General features: G+C 61.4%; 1 protein-coding gene across 7 annotated transcripts in view; it reads left to right on the forward strand.

The window, feature by feature from the left end:
- AGAP3 (ArfGAP with GTPase domain, ankyrin repeat and PH domain 3) overlaps nucleotides 1–24,512 on the forward strand; it is a 109,123-nt gene that overhangs the window by 15,564 nt on the left and 69,047 nt on the right. For 6 of the 7 annotated variants that reach the window (XM_074157785.1, XM_074157787.1, XM_074157786.1 and 3 more), the window contains 5 exons: nucleotides 18,396–18,454; nucleotides 21,551–21,638; nucleotides 21,833–21,918; nucleotides 22,231–22,372; nucleotides 24,370–24,504. In XM_074157785.1, the coding sequence (XP_074013886.1) occupies nucleotides 18,396–18,454; nucleotides 21,551–21,638; nucleotides 21,833–21,918; nucleotides 22,231–22,372; nucleotides 24,370–24,504 (510 nt within the window). Of the gene's footprint in view, nucleotides 1–12,383; nucleotides 13,219–18,395; nucleotides 18,455–21,550; nucleotides 21,639–21,832; nucleotides 21,919–22,230; nucleotides 22,373–24,369; nucleotides 24,505–24,512 lie in introns of those variants that run through there. The other variant, XM_074157784.1, reaches the window with a different exon arrangement.

Raw genomic sequence — 24,512 nt, forward strand, 5'->3', positions numbered from 1 at the left:
AGGAAAAGATGTGTCGGGACCCACTTTTTCCTGACGGCCTCGTGAGCAGGGTGTTGGTGGAGATGGGACGTGCTGGGACTGGGGGGGTTCGGCAGCATCTCCCTGCAGGGCTGCCCCACGGACACCAGCGTCCCCAGAGCAGGTCCCTTCTCGGGTGGGTTGGAGAGGTGGCACCTCCAGCCCACCTCTCCCGGTCCCGCAGCCCCTCCAGGTCCTCTGGTCTTGGCGTTTGTCCCGTGCCCCTGTCTATGCTTTGGGGTGAAATCTTGCAGCCACCGTGCTCTCCTGTGGGTGGAGATGGATTCAGCCCCATGGAACATGAGTCACAGAAGGTCTCCTGGTCCGGTGGCTTTCTCAGAGAGCTTTACTGGGCTGGCAGGTGGAGCCGTAGCATCTTACGGGCTTTGGGAGACCATGTCGTGGTGGAAGGTCAGAAGGAAGGTCCCTGAAGGGGTTCAAGGCCAGGTTGGAGGGGGCTTGGAGCAACCTGGTCTGGTGGGAGGTGTCCCTGCCCAGGGCAGGGGGTGGCACTGGTTGACACAGTGCTTAGTGACATGGTTTAGTGGTGGTTTTTATCAAGGTTAGGTTGATGGTTGGACTAGATGATCTTAAAGGTCCCATCCAACCTTGACAATTCGATGATATTTAAGGTCCCTTCCAGCCCAAACCATTCTGTGATTGTAAGGGGAGTCCCTTCCTTCCCGGGACTTGCTCCTTTCTCTTTTGGGTGCTGAGACGTCACACAAATGTACGAAGGGCAGCTTCTGTGTGAAAACTCTCAGTTCCCTCATTAGTTTGTGTTCCTGCCTCCACGGGCTTTCTTATAGGACACAGCACTCTTAAAGCTGGCACAGCTCTTCATGCACCATACAAGGTAAGGAAGTTATTAACAAACACCTCGCTGGCTTCCAGCTCAGCCCAGGCATCACATAAAGATGGTTTATGGCCCGGTAGACGTTGGGCCGCCTTGAGGTTGTGCAAGGTCCCGGTGGTTGTGTCCGTTGGGGAAAGCCCCCCGCGGGACCCTGCTCGAGGCTCCAGCGAAGAGGGGGGTGTCCCACAGACAGGGAAGGGCTGATGCTTTCCTGGCTTTGACAAGGCCACCACCAGGCACTGCATGTCATTTTGATGCCTATAATTTTTTTTATTATTTAAAAAATGTGAATAGTTTCCAAAAGAGCCATAAAATTACTTAAAGCCTGGAGAAATGGCTAACGGTGTAGGACGGGGCTAAAAAGCAATCAGGTTAATTCAGGATCTGGAGACAGAATGCGACCCGCTGGGCAGAGCCTGAAGCTGCACAGACTGAGCTTTAAAGCACCCGTTTTTGCCAGGGAGTATCTCACCCTTGGAATAACTTTGCCAGAGACGTGGTAAATCCTTGCCAGGCTCAGACCAAAGCTGGTGTTTCTTTGCCAAAAAAAGTCAGGGCTGGCTCAGGTGTGAGCGATGCCTTCGATGCTGAGTTTATTGAGTGGGTTTTTCTCACGTGTGCGGTGCAGCCAGTGCATTAAATAATCCCTAAATGGTGATCCCTGTCCCCTGGTGCCAGCCCCGAGGCACAGGGGGTTCAGGAGGAGTCCTCCGTCCCGGCTGGGAAGCCTGATGCGTTCAACTGACTGCGTTCAAATAAACTTAAGCAACGGGGATAAAACTATAAACCAAGCACTCAAAAACCGAGAAGTGCTAAAATCAAAAGTGCTGTAGTACTTCTTTGTATTTTTAAGTTGGTTTTTTTGGGCTGTCGGCGAGGAAGCCATCCGGGAGCCGGAGATGGAAGCTGTGGTGCTGCTGCCCGTGTCTCGGTGTGGCCCAGCCCCAGGCTCTTGGGCACCTCGGGAATCTCTGGCTCGGGCTGTCGAGGTGAGGATGCCAAAGGCCGAGCTGGATCCTTCAGGATCGTCTGGATGAAGAGCAGGGTCCCTTTCGCACCCCTCAGCACAGACCGAGCAGCGTGGATGGGGCTCTCACCGGGCTTGTCCCCCCCGGTTTGGCAAAAGTCCTCTCCCTGGGCGAGGGACGGCAGAGCAGCCACCGGTCCCAGCTCTGGACCGCGGAGGTTGATCCGCTCTTCAAACAACTCCGTAAAAGCTGGAAAAATGTACAGCTTTGGCAAAGGTACCTTATTCTTCCCTAACCTCATTTTGGGAAATGCCTGAATTTGCTTTTGCTGAAACTTCTAAAAATACCAGCCTGAGGCAGAGAGCGAGCACAGAAAATGTCAGCTCAGAAAGTCAGTTTGGCAAAGTTTGAGGGACCCGGTTCTCCCTGACAGCCCAAAGCGCGGATGGTGCTGGCAGCTCTGCCTGCACCCACGGGGAGCGAGGGAGAGGGAGAGGAGGAGGAAGAGGGAAAGGAGAGGAGGAAGAGGGAGAGGAGAAGGAGGAGGACGGGAGAGAAGGAGAGGGGAGAGAAAAAGGAGGAGGAGAGGAGAAGGAAGAGGAGGAGGAGAGGAGAAGGAAGAGGAGGAGGAAGAGGAGAGGGAGAGGAGGAGAGGAGAGGAGAGGGAGAGGAGAAGGAGGAGGAGGAGAGAAGGAGGAGGAGGAGAGGGAGAGGAGGAGAGGGAGAGGAGGGGAGGGCAGAGAAGGAGAGGAGAAGGAAAGGAGGAGGAGGAGAGGGAAAGGAGAGGGAGAGGAGAGCAGAGACAAGGAGAGGGAAGCCTGCTCCGGGGTCTCCCAGCCCGTCTCCCTGTCCCTGGTGGCTGGGACACGAGCCGGGCTGCGGGACATTCCCTTTCCCAGCACAGAGCCATCTGTCGGTCCCTGATTTCCCCAGCATCTCCATGTTCCTGCAGCTCTTCTCCTTGAATTTGCCTCCCCACCTCCTGAGCGCTCGTTAGCCGAGTGTCACCACGGCCCTTGATGAGGCACCGCAGCTCAGCGAGGTCCGTATGAAGAGAGGTCTCTCTGTTCCGAACCTGCCTCCTGGTTAATTGGGTTTGATGTCCCCCGGTTTGTGTTTGGGAAGAAACAGTGAACAAATTGTTCCCTGGTGACCTCCTTTCTTCTCCTGACGTGTGAGACTTCATTCCCCCTCTGTCCCCTTCCCTTCCCGGCTCCTGGTTCAGAGGCTGTTTCCTCCTTTTGGTCATCTCCTGCCCTTCCCGGAGCCTTCTCTGGATCCCGTCTGTCCGTGCTGGGGATCTGGGTCAGGAGTGAGGGATTCGAGCGGTGCCCAGTTCCTGCGAGAGCGGCGCCACCTCCCCTGCTCCGAGCCTCATCCTCTCCCCAGGAATTGCTGGTTGTGGGCTGGCTCTGCGGCTGCTGCCGAGTCGTGAGCTCCTGTTCTCCTGGAGTTATTTAGAGTAACCTCAGGATTTCACCTGGGTGGTAACAAGGAGTTGGAGCTCGTTACTGTGTATGTAAAGGAAGAACTGGGTGTTTTCTGCGCACACCGCTCTGCACTCATCATCCCCTGCTCTGTCACCTGGTCGCTCAGGGTTTTAGGGTCCTTTCACCACGCTTTGTTCCTCCTGTTTCTCTCCTGACTAATGCTTTGGGGCTGAACTGATATTTTTATTTTTTATATTTAATGTTCTTTTTGTGCTTTCCTGGGAACACGGGGCTGTTCCAGCACTTTCCTGCTCCCAGAGCTCTGGGGCTGCCGCAGCCTGAGCTGCAGCAGCAGCCGCCGTGCCGTGCCGTGCCATGTCATGCTGTGCCGTGCCATGTCATGCCGTATCGTGCCGTGCCGTGGGACCCGTGGGTGGCTCCCGCTGGGGGCTGGACCCCGCTCCTGGGAGATGCCGCTGTGGTTCCTCTCCAGACACTTTGATGTGGGTAATGGTTTTTATTTTTTTAATTTTTTTTTCACAAGGGGTAACAGTTTTAAATTGGAAGAGGGGAGATTTAGATTAGATACCAGAAAGAAATTCTTTACTGTGAGACCCTGGCCCAGGTTGCCCCGAGAAGCTGTGGCTGCCCCATCCCTGGAGGGGTTCAAGGCCAGGTTGGAGGGGGCTTGGAGCGACCTGTTCTGGTGGGAGGTGTCCCTGCCCTGGGCAGGGGGGTTGGAACTCGATGATCTTCAAGGTCCCTTCCAACTCTAACCATTCTATGATTCTACGTTCCCTCTCCAAGAGCTGTGCAGCCACCTCCTTGGGTGCAGATTTCTGCCAGGAGGGAAGCGGTGGCCCCGGGGAGTGTGCGGTGGTCCTGGGAAGCTGTGAGCTGCCATCACATCTGCCCGGTGCTCGTGCCAGGCAATATTCCGGTGCTCTGGCCACACGTGGTTTCAGATGTGAGCAGTATCATGCAGCAAATGCGGTGACGGGTCTGCTGTTGTGCCAGTGGTACCCATCTGGTGCCGGCCTTGGGCATCCCCGAGGGGCCCTGGGGGGTTCCCAGCAGCGTCTCCACCAAAGCAACCTCTCAGGAGCCACCCCGGCCCCCTCCTCGGTACCGGGTGGTCCATGGGTGGGAGAGGAGGCAGGACGTCCCCTTCCCCTGACAGCCCCCCGGAACGGGCTGAGGGACGACCTGAGGCTCTGGTGATGGTCCTTGTGTGACACTCGCCCATCACTGTTTGTTATTGCAGAGTTGATGTCACAAAGCTGGAAAAAAAATAATTATGAGCTGAAGCATTTAGGAGAGAGAGCATAAATGGAAAATGCAGGCAGTAATTATACATTTCTAAAGCATGTTTTGTTCGTGCCCCAAACGCCCAAGCCCCACGATCGATGGGGGAGGCTGCACTGTTTAAAACCCAGCCTGGCAGACAAAGGAGGTGCCACGTCGGGACAATAAGACTGTCTCATAATTAGTCGTTAACGGAGAAAAAGTTGATATTACGGAGCGCAAACCAAGACTGAAAGTGAGCAAACTGAAGGAGCAAGACACAAGCAGCAGCCCATAAATCCAGCTGGGTTAGAGGCCATCGGGAATTGGGAGGGATTTCAGGAATTAGGGCCGTGTTTGACCTTGGAGTTGGTCCGTGGCTGGATAAAATACTGGGGTTGTCAGCGGCCGCGCGGCAGGAGCGTTTCCATCCCATGCCTGGGGAGGTGAAATACTTCCCCTCAAACAGTTGTTCAGTGTGAACAGCAGCTACCAAAATTGGGGATTTTCATATTCCCAGCTTTGGGGAGCCGGGGAGCGCCGGGGCAGCAGAGCCCTGAGCGCTCTGGCCACTGGCCTCTTGGTGGCTCCCGGAGGAGAGGATGGACTGGGACCCATGAAGGAACTAGAAGAGTCTTCTGGTCAATGCGAAACGTGGGAAGTGGGTGAAGAGTTGGGACCTCTGTAAATAGAGACTGTGGTGGTTTGGGTGGGATTTGCAGGGATCTGTTCTTCACCTTGTAGCGTTTGTATCGTCAATTACTGGGAAAAATACCAAGAGTTGTGATTGAATTGGCAAAGATTGTGTAAAGTGGCAAATCAGGAGGAATGCAGGGGGTGAGGTGAGCGAGTGGTGATGGAGGAGGGGGGTGTCTGTGCTCTTTATCCCTGGAAAATGGGTTTCCAGCACAGAGCTGAGGACAGAAGGGGTAGTGTGGATGCTCTGTGTGCGTGGTTATCTCTGTCTCCCCCTCTGTCTCCCCCTCTGTCTCCCCCTCTGTCTCCCCCTCTGTCTCCCCCTCTATCTCTATATCTCTATTATATCTCTATCCTTGTATCTCCAGGGACCCTGGTGGGAGGGAAGGAGCTCTGGAAGCCCAGAGCCACCACCTCCTGCCTGACCGCAGGGGAAGCCGGTGTGGTTGTGGTTGTGGTTGTGTCTCTCTCTGCGGTCAGGCAGTGGGGACACCGTGCTGGCGGGGAGATGGTGACAGCGGCGAGGGTCGGCATCGCTGGGGGGAGCGGGATGGGGCCTGGCGACCCCCCTGCTCCCTCCCGGGGACCCCCGTTGGACGCGGCACAGGAGGGTGGGCGTCCCCCGGCTGTGGTGGCTGCAGGAACCTCTAGGGACGGTGGGGACGCAGGTGGGATGCCGGCACCTTCTGTGTGTGGCTTGGGGAGGTTTCGTTTGCTTTTTTTCTTTTTCTTCCCCCCCCGTCTGTGGCATTTGCCACCTTCTCTGCCTTGGCCACGGGGACGGTTCTGGGTGGCAGCCACACACTGCAGGAAGAATTCAGCTTTTTTCAGCTTTTTTCTCAAGTATGAGCAGCCGGAGGCACTGGAAGTTCCGCGCTGGCAGGTCCATGCCATGGTCTGAGAGCGCTTGGTCTGTTTAGTCTGTAATTAACGCATTGCGCTAATACCCACCTTTCTCACATTAACTGGTTTTTTTTCCCTTTTTCTCAATTGCTGCTGAGAGTTTGAGCTGAACCCTGGGGCCCATTTCACAGGGAGGAACCTGGTCGGGCTTTTCTGGAGGACTTGGCTGGGGGCTGCAGCAGTCCCCCCGCGGCGGGGGGGCACAGGGGGGTCCCTGGAGCTGCTCTCACCGCTTCCTTGTTTGTGGGAAAACACTCTCTGCCGCTGCGTGCGGCGCGTTACTCACCGCGCTGCTCCTCGGGAGGATGACGAGGCAGCAGCTTTGGGTGAAATGGCATTTGTTGGGGCGCTTGGTTCCGTGTGAGCATCTCATGTTGTCATCCGTCTCCCTGGCTCTTCAGCTTGTTTTTTGCAAACACTTCCTTTGCCTCTTCTCCTTTTGAGCAGGTGCCTGGAGGGATGAGACCTTTTCATGGCTTCTGGCAGCGTGTTTTCCGGGGAGGACCGGTCTGGGGTAGCTTTTGGGGGCTCTGCTGGGAACACCCTGTTGGGGGTTCTGGGTTTCTCCCCTTTTTGTGGAGCTCAAAGCCGTTCCAGCCTCAGCCGGAGCCTGCCCTTCCGTAGCTCCCGTGCCTCGGGCTGGTGGTGGCAGCGATGGGACGGGAAGGACCCGAGGAGGGGGTCTCTGCAGTCAGCGCAGACCCGGCCTGGGGGGTCCAGGCTCCATCCTCTGCCAGGGTGGGGGCTTTTGACACAGCTGTGGGAATGTCCCTTATCTCTGGGCGTGCAAACGAGAGGGGTCTCGTGGGCGCAGGGGGATCTGAGGGGTCTGCACAGGCTTCCTTTGGCCTCGGTGTTGGGCGCAGCTGGTGTACCCCGGTTGTGGGGCTGGGCTGTTCCATTTTTGAGGTTTCCTGTACCCCAGAAGGGGTTTGTTTCCTCCTTCCAGCACTTTGGGTGTCTCCTGATGGCCCAGATCGGCCCCTTGATGGGGCATCGGCCAGAGGGGCTGCTCCTCCATGGGAGACTCCTTGGCTTCCATCCTCCCAACAGCCTCCCCAGCCCTGCTGTGCTGGGCTGCTCCGGAGCTCCCTCTGTCTCCTCCTCTGCCCAGGAGCCGGCTCTGCCGCATCCTTCGGCGCTGCTGCCGCCTCTCTGCCGAGGTGGGGGGATTCTTCAGCCTCTCCCATCCCGGGAGGATATGTTCTCCTCCTGACCTCCAGTCTTGTTTACCTGTCTCTGTCTTATCTCTCTTAGTTTCACCCATTTAGTATTTTTCTTTTCATTTCTCCTTTCCTCCAACGCTTTTGGAATAAACCAGAGGAGTTTCACTGTTATACATGATGATTACGGGGGGATTTTAAAGCCAGGGCAAGGGCTGGGCTTGAGGACCCACAGAACTTTCCTTTATTCCTCTTCCCTAAGTGTCTCTGGATTTCGGAATACTGGGGTGGGTTCACAGTGTCTCCCCTGATCACGTAGGGTCTGCTCGTACCCGCAGCCGTGGCTGGGGTGTCCCCTGTGAGGCCGATGAGGAGCACGAAGGGTCATCAAAGAGCCCGGTGCCCGCGCTGGCATTCCCCGGCTCTGCCCCGTGGCCGGAGCGGAGGGACGGGAGGCTGGGAGTCCTCAGGACACTGGTGTTAACACCCCCCTCGCAAAAGCGCCCGGGGGTGCTTTAATGAGCAGAAGGGATGGGTGCCTTGATCTTCTGTAACATCCCGGAGATAACATCTCACTCCAAGCTTATCTTCCAGGGCTTCCCTCTGGCGCTGGGTCTGGACTGGCTCAGTCGGAGCAACCTCTGGTCTCTGCGTCGGTCTCACAGCCTGTGGGTGCGGGGTCTGTGGCATGGCCACCCTCCCGGGGTCCACAGCAGGACCACCATCCCTGGGTCTGTGGCATGGCCACCCTCGCTGGAGGGCTGGCAGCAATTTGGTGCCTGGCTTCTTTGGGTGGGCGAGAGGGTGGGGGTGCCCTGGGGGCTGCGGGGATGGGGTGACACAGGCATCACCTCGCAGCATGCATAGGAAGGGGGCGTTTGCTTCAGCGCTGAGAATCCCGGGGGGAGAAAGTGGGAGAAAGTGATAATTTCCTCGTCAGCGTCAGCGGTGGGAGGAGGGGGCAAGGGTGGCAGGCAGGACCCCAGCTGGGGGTGGTGCGGGTGGCAGGAGGAGGGGGAGAGGGTGGCAGGCAGAGCCTGAGCTGGGGCTGTGGGAGGAGGGGGATCGATGGTGCTGGAGTCAGGCTCAGCTTTGCTATTTACTTCCTGGCCGTTGTTAACTCTTTGCTGGCTGGGGCTGTGCCTCATCTCGCCATGGAAACGGTAGGTGACAGCCTGCTCCCAGTCATCTCCCACTGCCAGAGGCTGTGGAAGGTCGGGGTGGTGTGTCCAGCCCACGGCCGGGGGCTGCGATGGGGACAGGGGCAGGGGCTCCGGCTGGCAGGGAGGGCATCGAGGGGCTGCGATGGGGACAGGGGCAGGGGCTCCGGCTGGCAGGGAGGGCATCGAGGGGCTGCGATGGGGACAGGGGCAGGGGAAGGGGCAGGGGCTCCGGCTGGCAGGGAGGGCATCGAGGGGCTCTGCCGGGGCTCGGACCCAGAGCGACACCTTCTGCGGTCTGAGACCCTGGGGAGAGGTGGAGGGGTCCCTGGGTGGGACTCCTTCCAGCGCAGCCGGTGTTCGGCCTCTCCTGGCTTTCCGTTAACGTGAGCCGGGTGTTTGTTGCCGTAATCCTGGTAACGTGAGCGTGACTCGTGGAAGTGCTGGTACGAGACCGACTGGCTTCTGTCCCCGGGCTCCTGCCCCGGGGCAGGGTTGTGAAAGCGCCATGTCCCTGTCACATCCCAGCCCTGGGAGCTCGTCGCTGCTGGAGCCCCGCATGGTGGAGGGGACCCCGGCAGCAGCCCCTTCCCACCCGGTGGGGGTTCCGGATGCTGTGACCTGTTGTGAGCATTGGACACGCGTGGCACCAGTCAGACGCAGTAAGACCAGACACCCCCATGCGCGGGGGGCACACCTCAGTGGTGGCATCTGGTTTTCCTTCCCAGAACGGTTCCTCCCTCAGTCGCATCCAGCCCCGGCGGCTGAAGGGGCAGCCGGACCCTCGTGCTGCCCACCTCTGGGGGGGGTTGAGCCCTTCCCAGGTGCGAGCGCCCTGCCCACAGCCCGCTGCCACCTCAAACTGTACCCGAGGCTCCAGTTTTGTCTCTTTATTTTTAGATGTCTTTTGTCCTTTCTGTAGGAATAATGCCGAGGGGATCATATCAATGTACGGGACATATGGAAACCTTTGCCTCTTAACGGCTAATTAGGTAAAAATGCCGTTCTGTTGTTACCACGGCAGGGACCAGTATCTTACTGGAGTGCAGTAATAGGGGTGTTGTATCTCTGTTTCTTCTCAGGGCTGCCTCAGGCCTCGGCTGGATGTTGTGCCCAGGTTCTGGCACTCCGTTTAGACAAAGGTGGTGGACAAACTGTAGGGAATCGAAGGGAGTGCATTAAAACCAGTAATAGCTTTAAAAATATGGTTCTTGGAGGGACAGAGAAGGAGACGTTGTTGTTTGAGGGGAGCCCTGTGTTTCTCTGTAGGTCCTCGGGAAGAACACAGTCTGTTGCTCTTCCCTCCGCTCCGGGTCCAGCAGAAGCGGTTCCTTGATGTGCAGACGGGGCATTTGGAGCAGTCGGTGGAGGGGGAGCAGCAGGAGCAGCGAGGAGGGTGCCGGGATGGGGCAGGAGGAGGTGGGATGGTGCGGCTGGTCCCACCTCGGCAGCGGAGCGTGGGGGACATGGTCCCTCGGAGACACCTCCTTCCCAGCAGATTCAGCCCCTCTGTGATTCAGCCATAGCTGAAGCCAAGCACTTGGCAGAATATTTTAGTAAAGATGAGATTCCTATAGAAGGTGTACCATCTGGTGTTGTTACAGCAGGAATTAAACCCAGGATTTGGGGAAGGGATGGGTATGGGTGACCCTGCTTGGTTACAGGAGCAATCCCCGTCCCTGGGAGCCAGGCTGGGAAGGACCGTGGAGGGCGTTGCTCTGGTTCCCTGCCCAAGGGCCAGGTCTGAGCCGCTGCTGACGGGCGTCCCAGTGGTGGGTTCTGAGGGCTCGGCGATGGAGACGCCGTGCATGAGGTGATGGAGATGCCGTGCTCTCCCAGCCAAGCCTCCTCTGGCGCTCGGCGCTCTCTGGGAGAGGTTCCCTGGTGGCTGCGTGGTGCAGAGCCCCTCGCCTGGCGCCGCAGTGCGGCTGCTGCGGGGAGACGGGGCGGCGGATGATGGGGACGAGGGTCAGAGCCAGTCTGGCAGCTCCCGTGTCCCTGTGACCTTGGCACAGATGGTGGAGCCGGAGCTTTGGCGCGTTGTCAGGCGCCTTCTGCTCCGTTTCAGACGCCGGTGCCCGTCTCGGGAGGGAGAGGAGCTGGATGCGTCCCCTCGTCTGCCCCAGAGGCATCGCCACGGGGAGGGCAGGGGCATCTTTGGGCCGGTCCTTGGTCTGGTGGCTGCTCCGCATTGGGCACAGAGTAGCGGGGGGGGGTGTACGGCTGAACTGGGGGTTTTACTGTTGGAAAGGTGCAAAAAAGCCAAGAGAAGAGAAGGAGCTTGAGCTGAGGGGAGAGGCTGCTGGGCAGTAGCTCTGCTCATGCAGCGGGGTGATGGTGGTCTGTGTAGTGGGGGGGGTGGTGGGAGGGAAGGTGGGTGGTGGAACCTGTGGGCTTTGGAGAGGATGGAGAAGGGAGAGGAGGGGGCTCAGCCGAGATGTTGGCTGTGGGGAAGGGAAGGGCTGAACATGGTGGTGCCTCGTGGTGAGGTGGGGTTGGGCTTTGTCCTGGGGCTGTGGGCAGCAACCAGGCCTGGGTGCGTCCCTGAACAGGAGAGGAGATGGGGTGTCCAGGAAGATCGCGAGGGCACACTGTGGAGGAGGATGATGAGGGACTGAAGAGAGGGCTGAGTCCTAAAAGCTGGTGGGATTTGGAAGAGTCAAGGCAGTGGAGTCACAGAACTCCCTGGAAGGCTTCAAACTGGAAAAGGAGAGATGGAGGTGAGATGTGGGGAAGAACTTCTTTGCTGTGAGGGTGGTGAGAGCCTGGCCCAGGTTGCCCAGAGAAGCTGTGGCTGCCCCATCCCTGGAGGGGTTCAAGGCCAGGTTGGAGGGGGCTTGGAGCAACCTGGTGTGGTGGGAGGTGTCCCTGCCCAGGGCAGGGGGTGGCACTGGGGGGGCTGTAAGGTCCCTTCCAACCCAAACCATCCTGTGATTCTGTGATAAGGAGGAGGAAGAAGAGGTGCTGTTACTGAGATGTTCCCTGAAGAGGCTTTGGGTTGCAGGAGAAGACCTGGGCTGGTTTAGCAAACGGAGCTCTCAGAAAGGTAAAAATAATTTTAAGAGGGAAGCATCTTCCCCCCCCTCCCTTCTGGAGTGAGAGCGGATCCTGCTTGCGCTGAGGGGGAGGAAAGCCATGGAGAGGGAAAACGCGTTAGAGAGGAGGAGGAGGATGGTCCTGGGGTGATGCTGGAGATGGGGGCTCTGCAGGCAGCGAAGGGGGCGCGGTGGGGAAGCGGGGCTCTCCCGGTGCTGGTCCCCCGGGGCTGGGGGGGCGGTGTCTCCCGGAGCCGCGCGGGGGCGCCCGGCGGCAGCGGCGAGCGGGAGCGCTGCGCCCCCTGGCGGGCAGTGTCGGCGCCGCGCCGAGGGGCCCCGGTCCCGGTCCCGCTCCAGCCCCGTCCGGGCCGGTCCTGCCCCCGGCGCTCGGTGCTGCCCTAGCGGGGCCCGGGCCGGGCGGCGGCACCACCGGCGTGGCGGGTGCGGGCCGGACGGGCAGCGCCGCCGCTCCCCGGGTGCGGGCTGCCCCCGCGGACGGCCGGGCGGTGGCGGGGACCGGCCCTGCCCCGGGGCTGCAGCCGAGCGCCGCGGGGGAGGCGCGAGCGCCTGCCCGGGACGGCCCCGCAGCCTCTGCCCGCGGCGCCGGGGCAGCGCCGGCCCGCCCGGGGCTGGGGGCGGGCGGCGGCCCCGGGAGGGGCGGCCCCGGCCCCATCCCCATCCCCGGCCCCGTTCCGGGGCGGGCCCGGCCCCGCGCTGGCGGCTTGCCGGAGCGCGGCCCGGGCATGCCGGCGCGGCGTGGGAGCCGTCAGGCAGCGGGCGGCGAGCGGGGTCCCGCCGCGCCGCCTCCCCGGGGCCGGCCGGCAGCGGCCCAGAGCGGGCCGGGGCCATGGGGCAGCCCCGCCGCTGAGCATGGCGGAGGGCTGGCGCTGGAGCGGGGCGGGCCGGGGCCCCCCGCGGCCGAGCCCCCGCCGCGCCGTCAGCGTCTGCGAGTCGCTGGACCTGCAGGGCGTCCCCGCCGTCCAGGCCGCCCTCAAGGCCGCCCAGCAGCAGCGGCGGCGCCCCAAGAGCTTCTGCGCGGCGGGGAACGGGCTGGCCGGGGCCCTGCTGCCGCCGCCGCCCCCCGCCCCGGCCCGCGGCAGCCTCCTGGACTTCTTCAGGCTGCGCTCGCCCCGCAGGCCCGGGCCGGCCGGGGAGGGCGAGGGCACGGCCGCCCTGCTGGAGGGGCCCGAGGGGGCGCAGCGCCCGCCGCGCCCCAGCAGCATGACCTTCCTGCCCGGCGCCCGGCCCCCGCACCCCGCCGAGAGCCCCGGCTTCCTCCGGGGGGGCTCGCTGTGGGGCAGCCGCCGCTGGAACCTCTTCGGGGGCAGCGGCCGGAGCAGCCCCGGGCCCAGGAAGAACTTCAGCTCCCTGCGCAAAAGCTTCAGCTTCCGCCTGCGCCGGGGCCACGAGCTGCGGCGCTCGGAGTCGGGGGGTCTCCTGCGCCCCGCGCGCCTCCGCACCAAGAGCGAGGGGGACGCCAGCTCCCTGCACACCTGCCCCAGCAAGCGGGACCTGCTCTACCCGGAGCTGGGCAGGGTCGGGGGCCGGCTGCACCCCGACCCCGGGCAGCCGGGGGGGCTCTGGAGACTCCTCACCAGCCGCTTCCGAAGGCGGGAGCGCGGCAGCACCGGCGGCGCCTGCCCCAAGGACCCCCACGGTGGTGCCGAGCCCGTCCTCCTGGGCAGCGGGCCGCTGCGAGCCCTGGGTAAGTGACCGCCGGAGCCGTGCTGGCCTGGCCAGAGCCCCCTGGGGTCTGCGGGGATGGACCACCGTGGCCCATGGGGCTGGGCACAGGCCACCCCATTGCGTCCCAGCGCTGTGCAGGGTTTGCACTGGGGAAAGCTGGGCTGTAGGGGGACAGCGTGAGTGCTCATGGGGCTGTTTCACGCTCCAGTGGCCATGGGCTCGTTGGTGCTGAAGGAGCCGTGGCATGGCTAGCTGGGAGGGGATGCTCCCTTGCCGGCCGGATACCTGGGAGCCGAGTGCGTATCCCACGTCTGGCTTTGCCCCCCAGCAAGGGCAGGGAGGGCTGAGCCTCACGCAGCGGCGTCGGGGGAGCAGAGGGAACTGAAGCTGTGGGAGGGGGAGAGGGGTCTTGTGAGTGGGCTCCTGAGCGAGTGGTGGCCAACGCCGCCTGTGCCTCTGTGCCCATCCCCTCCCCGGCCCACAGCAGCAAAGGTGCGGGCGAGCCCAGCCGTGGGGGTCCTTGGCATTGAACGCTGGCCTGTGTGCACAGGGAGGAGGGATCGGGGCTGGCGGGCTCCCGAGGGATCCGCACCGTCCCAGGCAGCGCTGCCCGGAGGGGCTCCGTGCCTGGGCTCCAGGGACCAGCACAGGAGCAGCACAGCTGGCGCCCCGAGCTCCAGCCGGTCCCCCTTGTCCCTGTGGCTTGCCGTGTTCCGGGGAAGGGTCCCAGAGGCTCGGGGTGGGTGGCTGAGGCTGCCCCGGGGGGTGAAGGGACGGGACCCCGCCGTGGTCCCCGGCCGTGCGCTCCTGCTGGGGGGCCATGCTCGGGCAGGGGTGCCCGTGCCAGCGGCCGGGTGCCGTCTGGGTGGCGGGAGGTTCCCAGGCGAGGGGTGGCTGCGCTCATGGCTGGGGAATGTGGGTGTATCCGGGCCCTGCCCGTGCGGCGGGGGGCCTGTTACTGCTTGCCGGTGGCTTCCAGCAGGAGCTGCGCCAGCAGCAGCCGGCCCGGCGGCCGCGTTCCCAGGGGAGCAGCTGAGGTTGAGCAGCACCTGAGCTGGTGTCCTCAGCCCCAGCCCGGCTGCTCTCCTGGGACAGGCTGGGGCTCCCTTTGGGTCCGTCGGCTGGAGAGGCCTCCGAGGCTCCGCTGGGCTGCACCAGCGAGGGCTGGGGGCCCTCCCTGGAAGTGGCCAGGGAATGCCAGACCACTGCTTGTCAGGGGGGTAGCGCTTGCCACCGTGGCTCATACTGGAGGGACAAGCTCAGGGGTGGCCTTTCTGGACTGTCTCTGGGACCGTGGCTCATCACGGCAGAGCAGACCCTGCGTGATGGAGCTGTATTTGGTTCCGTCTTCGCTTAGAACACTATTTTTGCCATTCAGCTTGGTTGTATCCACTGGAGCTGCGTCCTCCTGGGGTCAACAAGGTGCGAAGAAGCAGCGGTGAAGTCTGCAGACCAAAGCCGCTGATGCTTGTCCTGCCCAGTGTCCCCTCTCTCTCCCCATTGTCCCTCCACTCAGGACACTGGTCCGTGGGCTGTGGCTTGCTCTGGTGGGACCCGCCAGCCCCTTGGCCGGGAGGATGTAGATGGACGTAGTGCTCCAGCGTGGACAGGCTGGACATGGCAGCTCAGGAGATCCCTGCCCCGTTCCTGTTTCAGACTCATGGGCCAACAGCGTTGGTGCTTTGTGGCAGCGCTGCCCACCTCGGCCCTGGGAGAGCTGCTGGTGGGGCCCCAACGCCCCCCCAGGGGTTGCAGCTGCGGTTGCGGTTACCAGCCCTTGGAGAAGCTGGGATACGTGAGCGCGGGCCGGGATGCCCGCCAGCACCGCTGCCCTGCTCCCGGTACCCGCAGTGTTTGCATCAAGCCCACATTCCTACCCGGCGCCGTGCTCTGCCCGGAGCCCCAACCCAGGGCCCAAAGCCCGTCCCACCCCAGAGCCAGGAGGGTCTCGGTGCTGCTCCCCCAGCCCTGCCCAGACCTCTCTTGGACCGTGTGGGTCCCCTTAGCCCCCTGCGGGTGGAGGGGCTCAGCCACAACCAAGCACGGCGAGGGGTGATCCGGGGAACGCAGTTTGTTGCCCAAAACAGACTCGGAGGGCTGGTCTCTGTGAGGGGATGAAGGTTGATGGAGAGCATGATTTTCCGTAAATGTCCCTGGGGCCGGAGAACAAAGTCCACATCGAACCTGGCCAGCGGGGACTGACCCCAAGTAATGGTGGGCAGCGGTTCTGGGAGCGTTCTTGGGAAGGGAGGTGTGGGCTCTGGAGAAGCCCTGACAGGCACAGGCTGGGAAAGCTGGACCGGTTTGGGGCTGGAGGTTTCCCTGTGCAGCATCCCCCACAGCGGGATCCAGACTCCACAGCTCGGGAAGAGTTTCTCACAATCACGTTCCCCTCTCCCGGAACGATGCCCTGCTTTTTAAGGTGCTTTAAGATCGGCGGTGACTCCCTTTCACTCTCCTGCTTGGTGCTTGGCCCCGGACTAACGCGCAGGGCACGTGTGAGAGGAGACGACGGGGAGATGAGGGGGGTGTTTTCACGTTAATGAAGTGCAGTTTGCATAGCGAATGGAGTGGGTAATGATATGTATCGTCTCCTGTCGGTACCTGCCTGAGCTGCGCTGGGAGCGCCGGTGAGGGTCAGAGGGGGGTTTAGAGACTGTGCCTCGGATGCTGGATCCGGGCTGGGCCCAGACTTCAGAGAAACGTAGGAAATCCAAAAGGTATCCAGGAAGGAGCTGTTGGGTCTGGGTCTGAAAGGCCTGATTTTGGGCTGAGATCGGAGGATCTGCGGGTGCAGAGGTTTCCGCGCTCTGATTGCGGTCTCTGGGCATCCAGAAGAAGAGCGGGCTTCAAAAAGCAGTGCCTTTGTGATCTTACCCTGCCGTAGCTCGTGGGGTTAAGCAGCTCGAGCCCAGGTCAGAGAAATCTGGAACAGTTTTTACCGGGGAGGCAGGTGCCCGCAGAGCCCCTGCGTGGGGCAGCCCTGGGTTATGGGTCTCTCCACGTCCCCAGCTCCGCTGGGCTGTCCCTTCCTCAGCCCCTGCCCGGCTGTCGGAGCAGGGGGAATTGGGTTCCTCGGTCTGCGGGTGTTCGGATGGGGGCTGGAAGGCAGACGGTGCTGAGGGGCGTAAATCGTGTGGCTCTTCTGACGTCTGCTGCGGCCGCTGCCCCGAGCCGTTGGGCCCAGGAGCGAGGGCGGCCGTTGGTAATCTCGCCCCGTTTCCCAGAGAGGGGCCGGATCCTCCCCTTGCGCTGCCGCCGAGCGGTCAAAGCTCTGGTGAGACCGTCTTTGCCGGGATGGTGTCCCGCGCGGGGCGGCCCTGCTGGCTGGGCTCTCGGGAGCGCTGCCCGTGCCCTGCCCATCCTTGACCTGGAGAAATGTCTCTTGTGCCGGCGCTGGGTCGTTATCGACCCCTCGGGGAGGGCGGCTCTGCCCGGGCACGTCGCTCCCTCCTGCCCTTTCATCCGCCCGGGTGGGCGCTGAGACGCGGTCTGTGTGGGCACCGCGGGGTTTGCTCGGCCCACGACCTGCTTCCCAGGCTGGTTTCAGCCTCCAAGTGAGTTCCCCCGTGGCTTGGATAACAAGCTGGTTAATTATTAGTTGCTGTGTGCGGAGACCAAAGGCGCCCGGCAGCAGCGCTCCTGAAGCAGGAGGTGGATGAACCCGCTGCTCTTCACCCCCTGCCGGGAGCAGCCGGGGCCGGGGGTCGGCTCTGCCCGGGCAGACCCTTCCTCGCCACAGCGAGCAGCAGGGGGTCGGTGTGGCCGTGGCCGGGTCCCACCGTGGTGGCTGTAACGTGAGGGGGCTATCGTGTCCAGCCTCTGGGAGGGAGGGCTCTGGTCTTGCCTCTTAGTGTGTGATGCTGCCCGTCCCATGAGAGTGGCCTGTGGGTCACTGGGGGTGTCCAGGGCGACTGACAGAGGGACATCAGCTACCTGGAGTGTCTGCTTTGTCATAGAGTCATGGAATGGTTTCGGTTGGAAGGGACCTTAAAGCCCCCCCCAGTGCCACCCCCTGCCCTGGGCAGGGACACCTCCCACCACACCAGGTTGCTCCAAGCCCCCTCCAACCTGGCCTTGAACCCCTCCAGGGATGGGGCAGCCACAGCTTCTCTGGGCAACCTGGGCCAGGCTCTCACCACCCTCACAGCAAAGAAGTTCTTCCCCACATCTCATCTCCATCTCCCCTCTGTCAGTGTCAAACCCTTCCCCCTCATCCCATTGCTCCCCTCCCTGGTCAAGAGTCCCTCCCCAGCTTTCCTGGAGCCCCTTTAGGGACTGGAAGGGGCTCTGAGGTCTCCCCGGAGCCTTCTCTTCTCCAGGCTGAACCCCCCCAACTCTCTCAGCCTGTCCTCACAGGGAAAGCAGCGGTGCTCCCCAGGGTTTCCGGTCTCCGAAAGTCCTTTATTACATTATTAACATACAGTAAGTGCTGCTCCTTTGTTTCCCCCCCGCCCCACAGCTCCATCTGCCTTCAGGTGGAGGATGAACTTCCTCGTCCGAGGCAAATGAAGGGCTCGGGTTTTGTCAGGAGTGGCCGCTGGCTATTTCTGATATTCCAGGTGTTCTCCAGGCTCTCGCCCCTCCTTCTCCAAGTCTGGTTTTATTTGGGAGTCTGTTGTTTGACCGGCTCCTGGGAACTGTTTGGGTGTAGGTGAAGTGTTGGTGATTCCTGTGGCAGCAGAGAGGGTGTTCCCTGCGCCGCTCCAAGCCGGGACTCACTGCTACAACCTTCTTAACCTATTCTGCAAATTACCTAACGTACACGTAATTAATTGTGTTCACTTTCAGTCACGAGCATAGATTACAGTGTGCCCTGCGTATGACGGGCTGGTGTAGCCGACGCTCAGGGCACTGCTTTCGCCACGATAGGCCCTCAGTTCTGGGGTTCTTCACAGCACGTGTCCCCCAAAAGGCGTCCGGTCTCTGGTGCATCCCCCGTGCCTCGAGGAGAGGACACTGTAGGGCTGTGTGCTCCCTCCTGGGGACCTGGGCTCTGTGGCCCCTGCCCCGGCTCAGCCGCTCTCCCTGTCCCGAGCTCCGGAGCCTCCCGGGCACCTCACGCAGCCTCGTGGCTCCGGACGGGGTGGGAGGGTCGAGCCGTAAATCTCCTGCCTGGGGAGAGCGTGGCGGGATCCTCACGGGGGTCTGGAGGGAGACCACCATGCCCTGATGATTTCTCCTTCTGTTCTGCAGACTCGTTTGTGAACAGCCAGGAGTGGACCCTGAGCCGCTCGGTGCCTGAGCTGAAGGTGGTGAGTACTCCTGCCTCGGGCACCCCGGGGCCTCTTATCCTTCTCCGAACCCCCAGGAAAACCCCACGTTTTAACGTGACCTGGTGGAAATGCGCAGGGGCTTCAGCCGCAGGGAGGGGAGAGAGGAGCTGGGGGAAGGCGAGGGCTTCTCGGTGCCTCGTGCTTGTGAGAGGTTGTTGGTCGCTCGGATGTGAAGGTGGAAAGGCAATGTTTGATCACCTCACCCTTCCCCTGGCTGAAACTCCCGGCTGGGTCCAGCACTGGACCTTCTGGCGCAGCAGACGCAGGGTCAGATCCCGAGTGGTGGTTTGGGCATTTGTCCCTGTTTGTCACCCTCAAAGCAGCCATCCCAGTGCAGGAGTGTCCCGCTTTGAGATAAAACAGAACCAACTGTCTGTTCAGTAATTTTACAGGCTAGGCTTTCTGCCAGAGGCTCCAGGTAGGGCCGTTGTCTCCGGCTGCGGTGTAGAGCATGTTTTTAATGTCCTGTCCTCTTCAGACTGGTCCAAGGGCTACTGCACGCACAATCTCGTTTAATTTGTTCAAAGGCTTGTTGTTGCTCAGGACCCCATGCAAACTCATTTTTCTTTCGAGTCACTTCATAGAGAGGTTTCACAATCTGACTATAACCTGGAATATGCATTCTCCAGAAACCCACAACATCTAAAAAGGCTTGGGTTTCCTTTTTGTTAGTAAGTGGGGTCAGAGATGTTATTTTATTGATCACATCCATTGGCATCTGGTGACAACCGTCTTGCCATTTAATTGCCAAGAACTGGATGTCTCATGCAGGTCCCTTGACAGGGAGTTCCTGAGCCTGGCTGGTGCCTCCCTGGCCTCTGCTGGCCACCTTCTGGCCATGGCTGCCCCAGGTGTCCCTACCGTGCAGGGATGCTGGTGGGACACAAATGTCACCTCAGGGACTTTGTTCTGCCAAGCAGAGGGTGAAGCTCTGGTTTGTCAGCGCGGGGTGGGTTTCACGGGCACGGCGTTACCCAGCTCCATCTCCTACCTGTGGGGTATGGTCTGTGGTCACCCCAACACAGCCCGTCTGTGTGGGACAAGGGCACGAGGGAGGGGGCTGGTCTCGGGGTGCAGCCCCTCTGAGACGGAGGACGTTTCCCGTGGCCTGCCATCACTAGTGGCGATGCGCTGGCACAGGTCAGGGGTGCAGGAGGACACGGAGGAGCCAGAGCTGGCGGGCGAGCACAGGGGGCAGACCCCGAGCCCAGGCTGAGGGAGGGAGCGGAATCTCCTCGCTGGTGGCCACGAGCTCCTGCGCCGTCTGGGCCACCCTTGGTGCCCGTGCTGCCAGCACAGGGGTGGCACTGGAGGGGACGCTGAGGGGGCAGGACGCTGCGGGACTCCTGAGTGTCTGTGTCTGTTCTCGGGGACCTCGGGGGGTCTGTTCCACCACCCCGCTCTGCTGATGCTCTCCCCGGCAGCGTCTAACTGCCTTAAAAAGGCTCCTGGCGTGTCTCCCTTCAGCCCTTTCAGGATTCATATTTTTTTTGTCTTAATCCAAGAAACAAGAAACCTTTTTGCAAACCCTACCAGCACCACTCTGCCACAGCTCTTCTTATCTGCAGTTAAGGAAAAATTAAAACAAACCCTGCATATTCATTTGTTAGCTTGACTTGTAAAACACGCGTCTGTTCAGCAATACTCCTGCAGCTCTTCTGTGTGTTGCCTCTGACAGCTCAACGTTCTGCAGGGCAGTGCTGGAAGCTAAACAAATCCAGAGCTTTTCGTTCTTCCTCAATTAGCACAATCCCTTTCCCATGTTTTCCATGACCCCCAGGGATCTCTGTCGCTCCGGGGTTCCATCTGGCCAGTGCAGCTCTTCCCAAAAGCCTGGGGCCCTTTCACAGTCCCAGCTGAAGCCCTTTCCATGGTGTGCAGGGCTGGGTGGCCACAGCCGGCCGTGCTGGGACACTGCGCAGACCTCGGGGCGATAGGGTGCTCCTCCGGGATTTCTTCTTCTGTGGCTGGAAAGGGAAGGACGTCACGCAGGAGCTGCTTCTGCTGGGCCTGGGGTGGCAGGGACAGGGATGGGGAAAGCTGGGCAGGTCCTGAGCTCTCGGGGGGGTGTCTGAGGGCTCCATTCTGCACGGGGCTGCAGTGGTCCCGGGGGTGCAGCAGGAGATGCCTCTCCTCCTCGGCTCCCTCTCGCCCACCCCAGCCGTGTGGCCCATCAGCAGGCGAGCACACTTGCCAGCCCTGAGGCACTGGGGGTGTTTGAAACCCTTGGGGAAATGCTGGCGTTAGGAAGAACTGGGCTCTCGGGCTGACCCCTCCTGGGACAGACACCTTTGCTGTGCAGCAGATTTGCTGGGTGACCCGGAGTAACAGACCCAGCCCGGTGTGCTTCAGCCCAGCCACAGATTGGTGCTGGGCATCTTTATTTTTCAGCTTGGTTAAAGGTTGGTGCCGGTGTCTCTGCCTGGACAGCACAGCTGGCAGCACCGGGATGCGAGTGCTCTGCTACAGCAGCATCGCTGCCGCAGCGGGACGCGAGCGCTGTGCCTTGCTGCCGGTGCAGATGCCGCAGCTGCACCCAACGCGTGTCCTTTTCCCTCTGTCAGGGGCTGTCAGGAGTTCTGACACTCCAAAATTTGGGATGTTGTGCTGGGAGAAGAGGGTTTTTTCCTTTCCTTTCCATCCCCAAAATTTGGGGTGTTGGGCTGGGAGAAGAGGGTTTTTCCTTTTTCCATCCCCAAAATTTGGGGTGTTGGGCTTGGGAGAATAGGGCTTTTTCCTTCTGAGTTGACTGTGGCTTGGGAGGGCGGGTGCCCCGAGGAGCAGGAGGGCTGTGGGAAGGGCTGACGTGGCTCTGAGGGGGCTGCACTGGTTTGGGGGAGGACAAGGGTCCTCACCACCCTCTGTCTGGGTGGCTGTGCCCCAGTACCCACTGCTCCCTGCCCAACTGAGACCAGCCCATGCCCCCGGGCTTCTCAGTGGGGTTGTGCCATCCCTTGTGCCCTCTCACCACCGCCTCTGCCCATCGGCACGTGCCCGGTCACTGGTGGCCTCGCCTGGTGTAGAGGGGATGGTGCCGGGCCTGCGGGCGGTGGGTGATGCTCCCCTCTCTTCCAGGGCATCGTGGGCAACCTGTCCAGCGGCAAGTCGGCCCTGGTGCACCGCTACCTGACCGGCACCTACGTGCAGGAGGAGTCTCCCGAGGGTAAGGTCTGGCTTCCAGGGAGTCTGGGGAGTGGCCTGGGTCCTCGCTCCTCTCCCCAGCTCTAAAGGTGTCCCCCTGTCTCTGCACCCCGCCTACTGCGGCCGCCGGGCTCTGCAGCCTCCCCTGGCCTTCCTTAGGGGTCTCCCCTGAGTGCCCCCCCCTCACCTCACCCACTGCTTTGCTCTCTTCCCAAGGCGGCCGATTCAAGAAGGAAATCGTAGTGGACGGTCAGAGTTACTTGCTGCTGATCCGAGATGAAGGGGGCCCCCCCGAACTCCAGGTAGGAGAACCGTGCCCCCCATGGTCCCTTCCCACCCCCTCCTCTGGAGGAATCAGAGGGCTCCTGGGGAGGGACCTGCCCGAATGCCTCTGGGGAGCTGGGTGGTGGGAGCACACCAGGACTGCGAGGCCTGAGGAGGGGCCACCCCTATGGTGACCCTGGGGTCCCCGCGGTGCCGGGGACCTTGTGCTGCAGGGGCTGGACTGACCCTGGCCACAGCCCCCTGTGCTGGCCCTGTGGCTGCCGTGCTGGTGGCTGTGGGCAGGGGGCTCTGGACTGTCTGGGCTGTGACAGCCGGTGTCTCTCCTGCAGTTTGCTGCCTGGGTCGATGCCGTGGTGTTTGTCTTCAGCCTGGAGGATGAGATCAGCTTCCAGACAGTCTACAACTACTACCTGCGGCTCTGCAGCTACCGGAACACCGCCGAGGTGCCCATGGTGCTGGTGGGCACGCAGGGTGAGAGCGGGGCGGCTGGGACCTCCCCGCATCCTCCCTGACTCCGGCAGGAGCACCGGGGACACGTCCACGCTGGCGAGAGAGCTCAGGGTGCTGGTCTGTGACAGCGGGGAGTGGGCAGGAGCCCGGGCCCGGGTTTGTGGGGGTCACCCCTTGTCCTCTGGGCTGAGCTGCAGCAGGCAAGGTTTTTGGGGAGGGGGCAGCTTTGCTTTCAGCACCCGAGAAGAGGCCTGAGCTGTGGAGCTCCATCTCCCCTGAGGGATGTGGGAAGAGCAGCAGAACCCAGAACTGCCCTTGCCCCCCTGTCCCCACAGGGCTGGGGGCTGGAGCCAGTGAGGGCTGGGATGGGGACTGTAAGGGATCTGTCACGAAACCGCAGCTGAGGCTGGCAGTGGGGACAGGAGATGCAGAGCCTGGAGCTCCCCAGGCCTGTCTGGGCCAGGGGCTGCCAATGGAGAGGGGCTGCCGGGAGAGAGGGCAGCCCTTGGGCAGGATCCCTCCCCAGCCCATTCCTGGCCTCCAAAAGCCTTGCTGTGTGTGCCCGGGGTGCAGGGATGCAGGATGCAGAGATGGGCAGCCACGAGGGCATCGCTGCAGGTCTGGGCTCCGCTCTTCCGAAACCAGTGTCCCTCCTGCCTGTAGAGGGTGAAGCACGGGCAGAGGGAGCCAGGGCTGCAGAAGGTGTCTGGATGTGAGGGTGATGGCAGGGAGCAGGAGCGGGGGAGGGAGGGTGCGAGGGAAGGAGGTGTTGGCAGAACCCGGTTCCTGAGCAGCACGACCTGTTCCTGGTGACGAGGAGACTCTGAGGCTGGAAATCCAGGCAGTGACAGCAGGAGTCACAGGGGTGTCTGCTCTGGACCCCAGATTAGGCATAGAACAAAGTTGTTAAACTTCTGCTATTTAAAGGTTGTGGAATGGGTGTCAGGACTGAGCGATGTTGGCTGAGGACGGGGCAGGGGTTGCTGCAGCGTGTGCCCTGGAGGCTCAGGAGGGGAGGAGTGATGGCAGAGGGGCCGGTGACCGTTGTCCCCAACTTAGAGCCAGGGGGGTCACAGCCTCGGTACGGTCACAGGGGAGTTCGAGGGTAACTTCCTTACAGTGCGAGTCCCAGGACTCCTTCGGCTGCTCCTGAGAGGGTTCATTTGCAGCCCCTGCTTGTCCCTGGCACGTCTTCAGGAATCAGAATCCTCTTGGGAATGTGTTTTTTCCGAAACACGTGAGCACTTTGCAGCCATCTGGAGTACAAATTAAGCCTGTTTTTTAGTGTTGTCCACCAGGGCCCCAGTGAGCGCATCCCAGCAGCTCGGTCTTTCCCAGTTGACCCAGGATCGTTTCTCCCTTTGGTTCTTCAATCCGTAGGGTATGGCCGTGAGACCCCAAACCATCGAGACTGGCAAATGCATTTGTCTCTGCAGCTGAGGTGGCCTTGCAGAGGAGTGCCCTCGCTCGTTCCAGCAGCCATGGCCAGTGGCACGTTGGCAGGCGGCAACGTTAGTCATTCCTAAGGCATGGAAACACCGTGCACCTTCACGCAGATGAGGCTGCAGCTGGACCCAGGGTCAGGCTGCTCACACCTCTGTCCCCAGCACTCTGTCTGCTGTCACTGAGTGTCCCACTGTCTCTGACAGCTCCACTGGTCACCGTGTGCTTGTGTGAATGGTGTGTCCCGTTCCCAACACCCAGGCTGCCTCGCCATGCCAGCCACAGCTCCCACTGGTTTCTGTCCCCAGAGACCTCAGTGGCTGGGTGGTTTGCAGCGTTGAATAAGGTCCATTTAAAAAAACAGTTCGTCTAAAAACCAGTTCATTTTAAAAGGTTCATTTGACAAATCTGTTTTTCTACAAACCTGGGGCTGTAACCTGAGGCATTTACAGGACAGGGGTACTCTGTGTCTCAGTGTGTGAAGGGAGGGAGGGCAGTCAGAAGTGTCCCTGGGGCCTGGGGACAGATGGGATGCAGGTACTTGCCTTTTAACCTCTTCTCCCTTTGGTTCCCAGACGCCATCAGCGCCACCAACCCCCGGGTCATCGACGACTCCCGGGCGCGGAAACTCTCCAATGATTTGAAGCGCTGCACATACTACGAGACCTGTGCCACCTACGGCCTGAACGTGGAGAGAGTCTTCCAGGATGGTAACGGC

This window comes from Numenius arquata, chromosome 12, assembly GCF_964106895.1.
Source record: "Numenius arquata chromosome 12, bNumArq3.hap1.1, whole genome shotgun sequence".
Taxonomy (NCBI): domain Eukaryota; kingdom Metazoa; phylum Chordata; class Aves; order Charadriiformes; family Scolopacidae; genus Numenius; species Numenius arquata.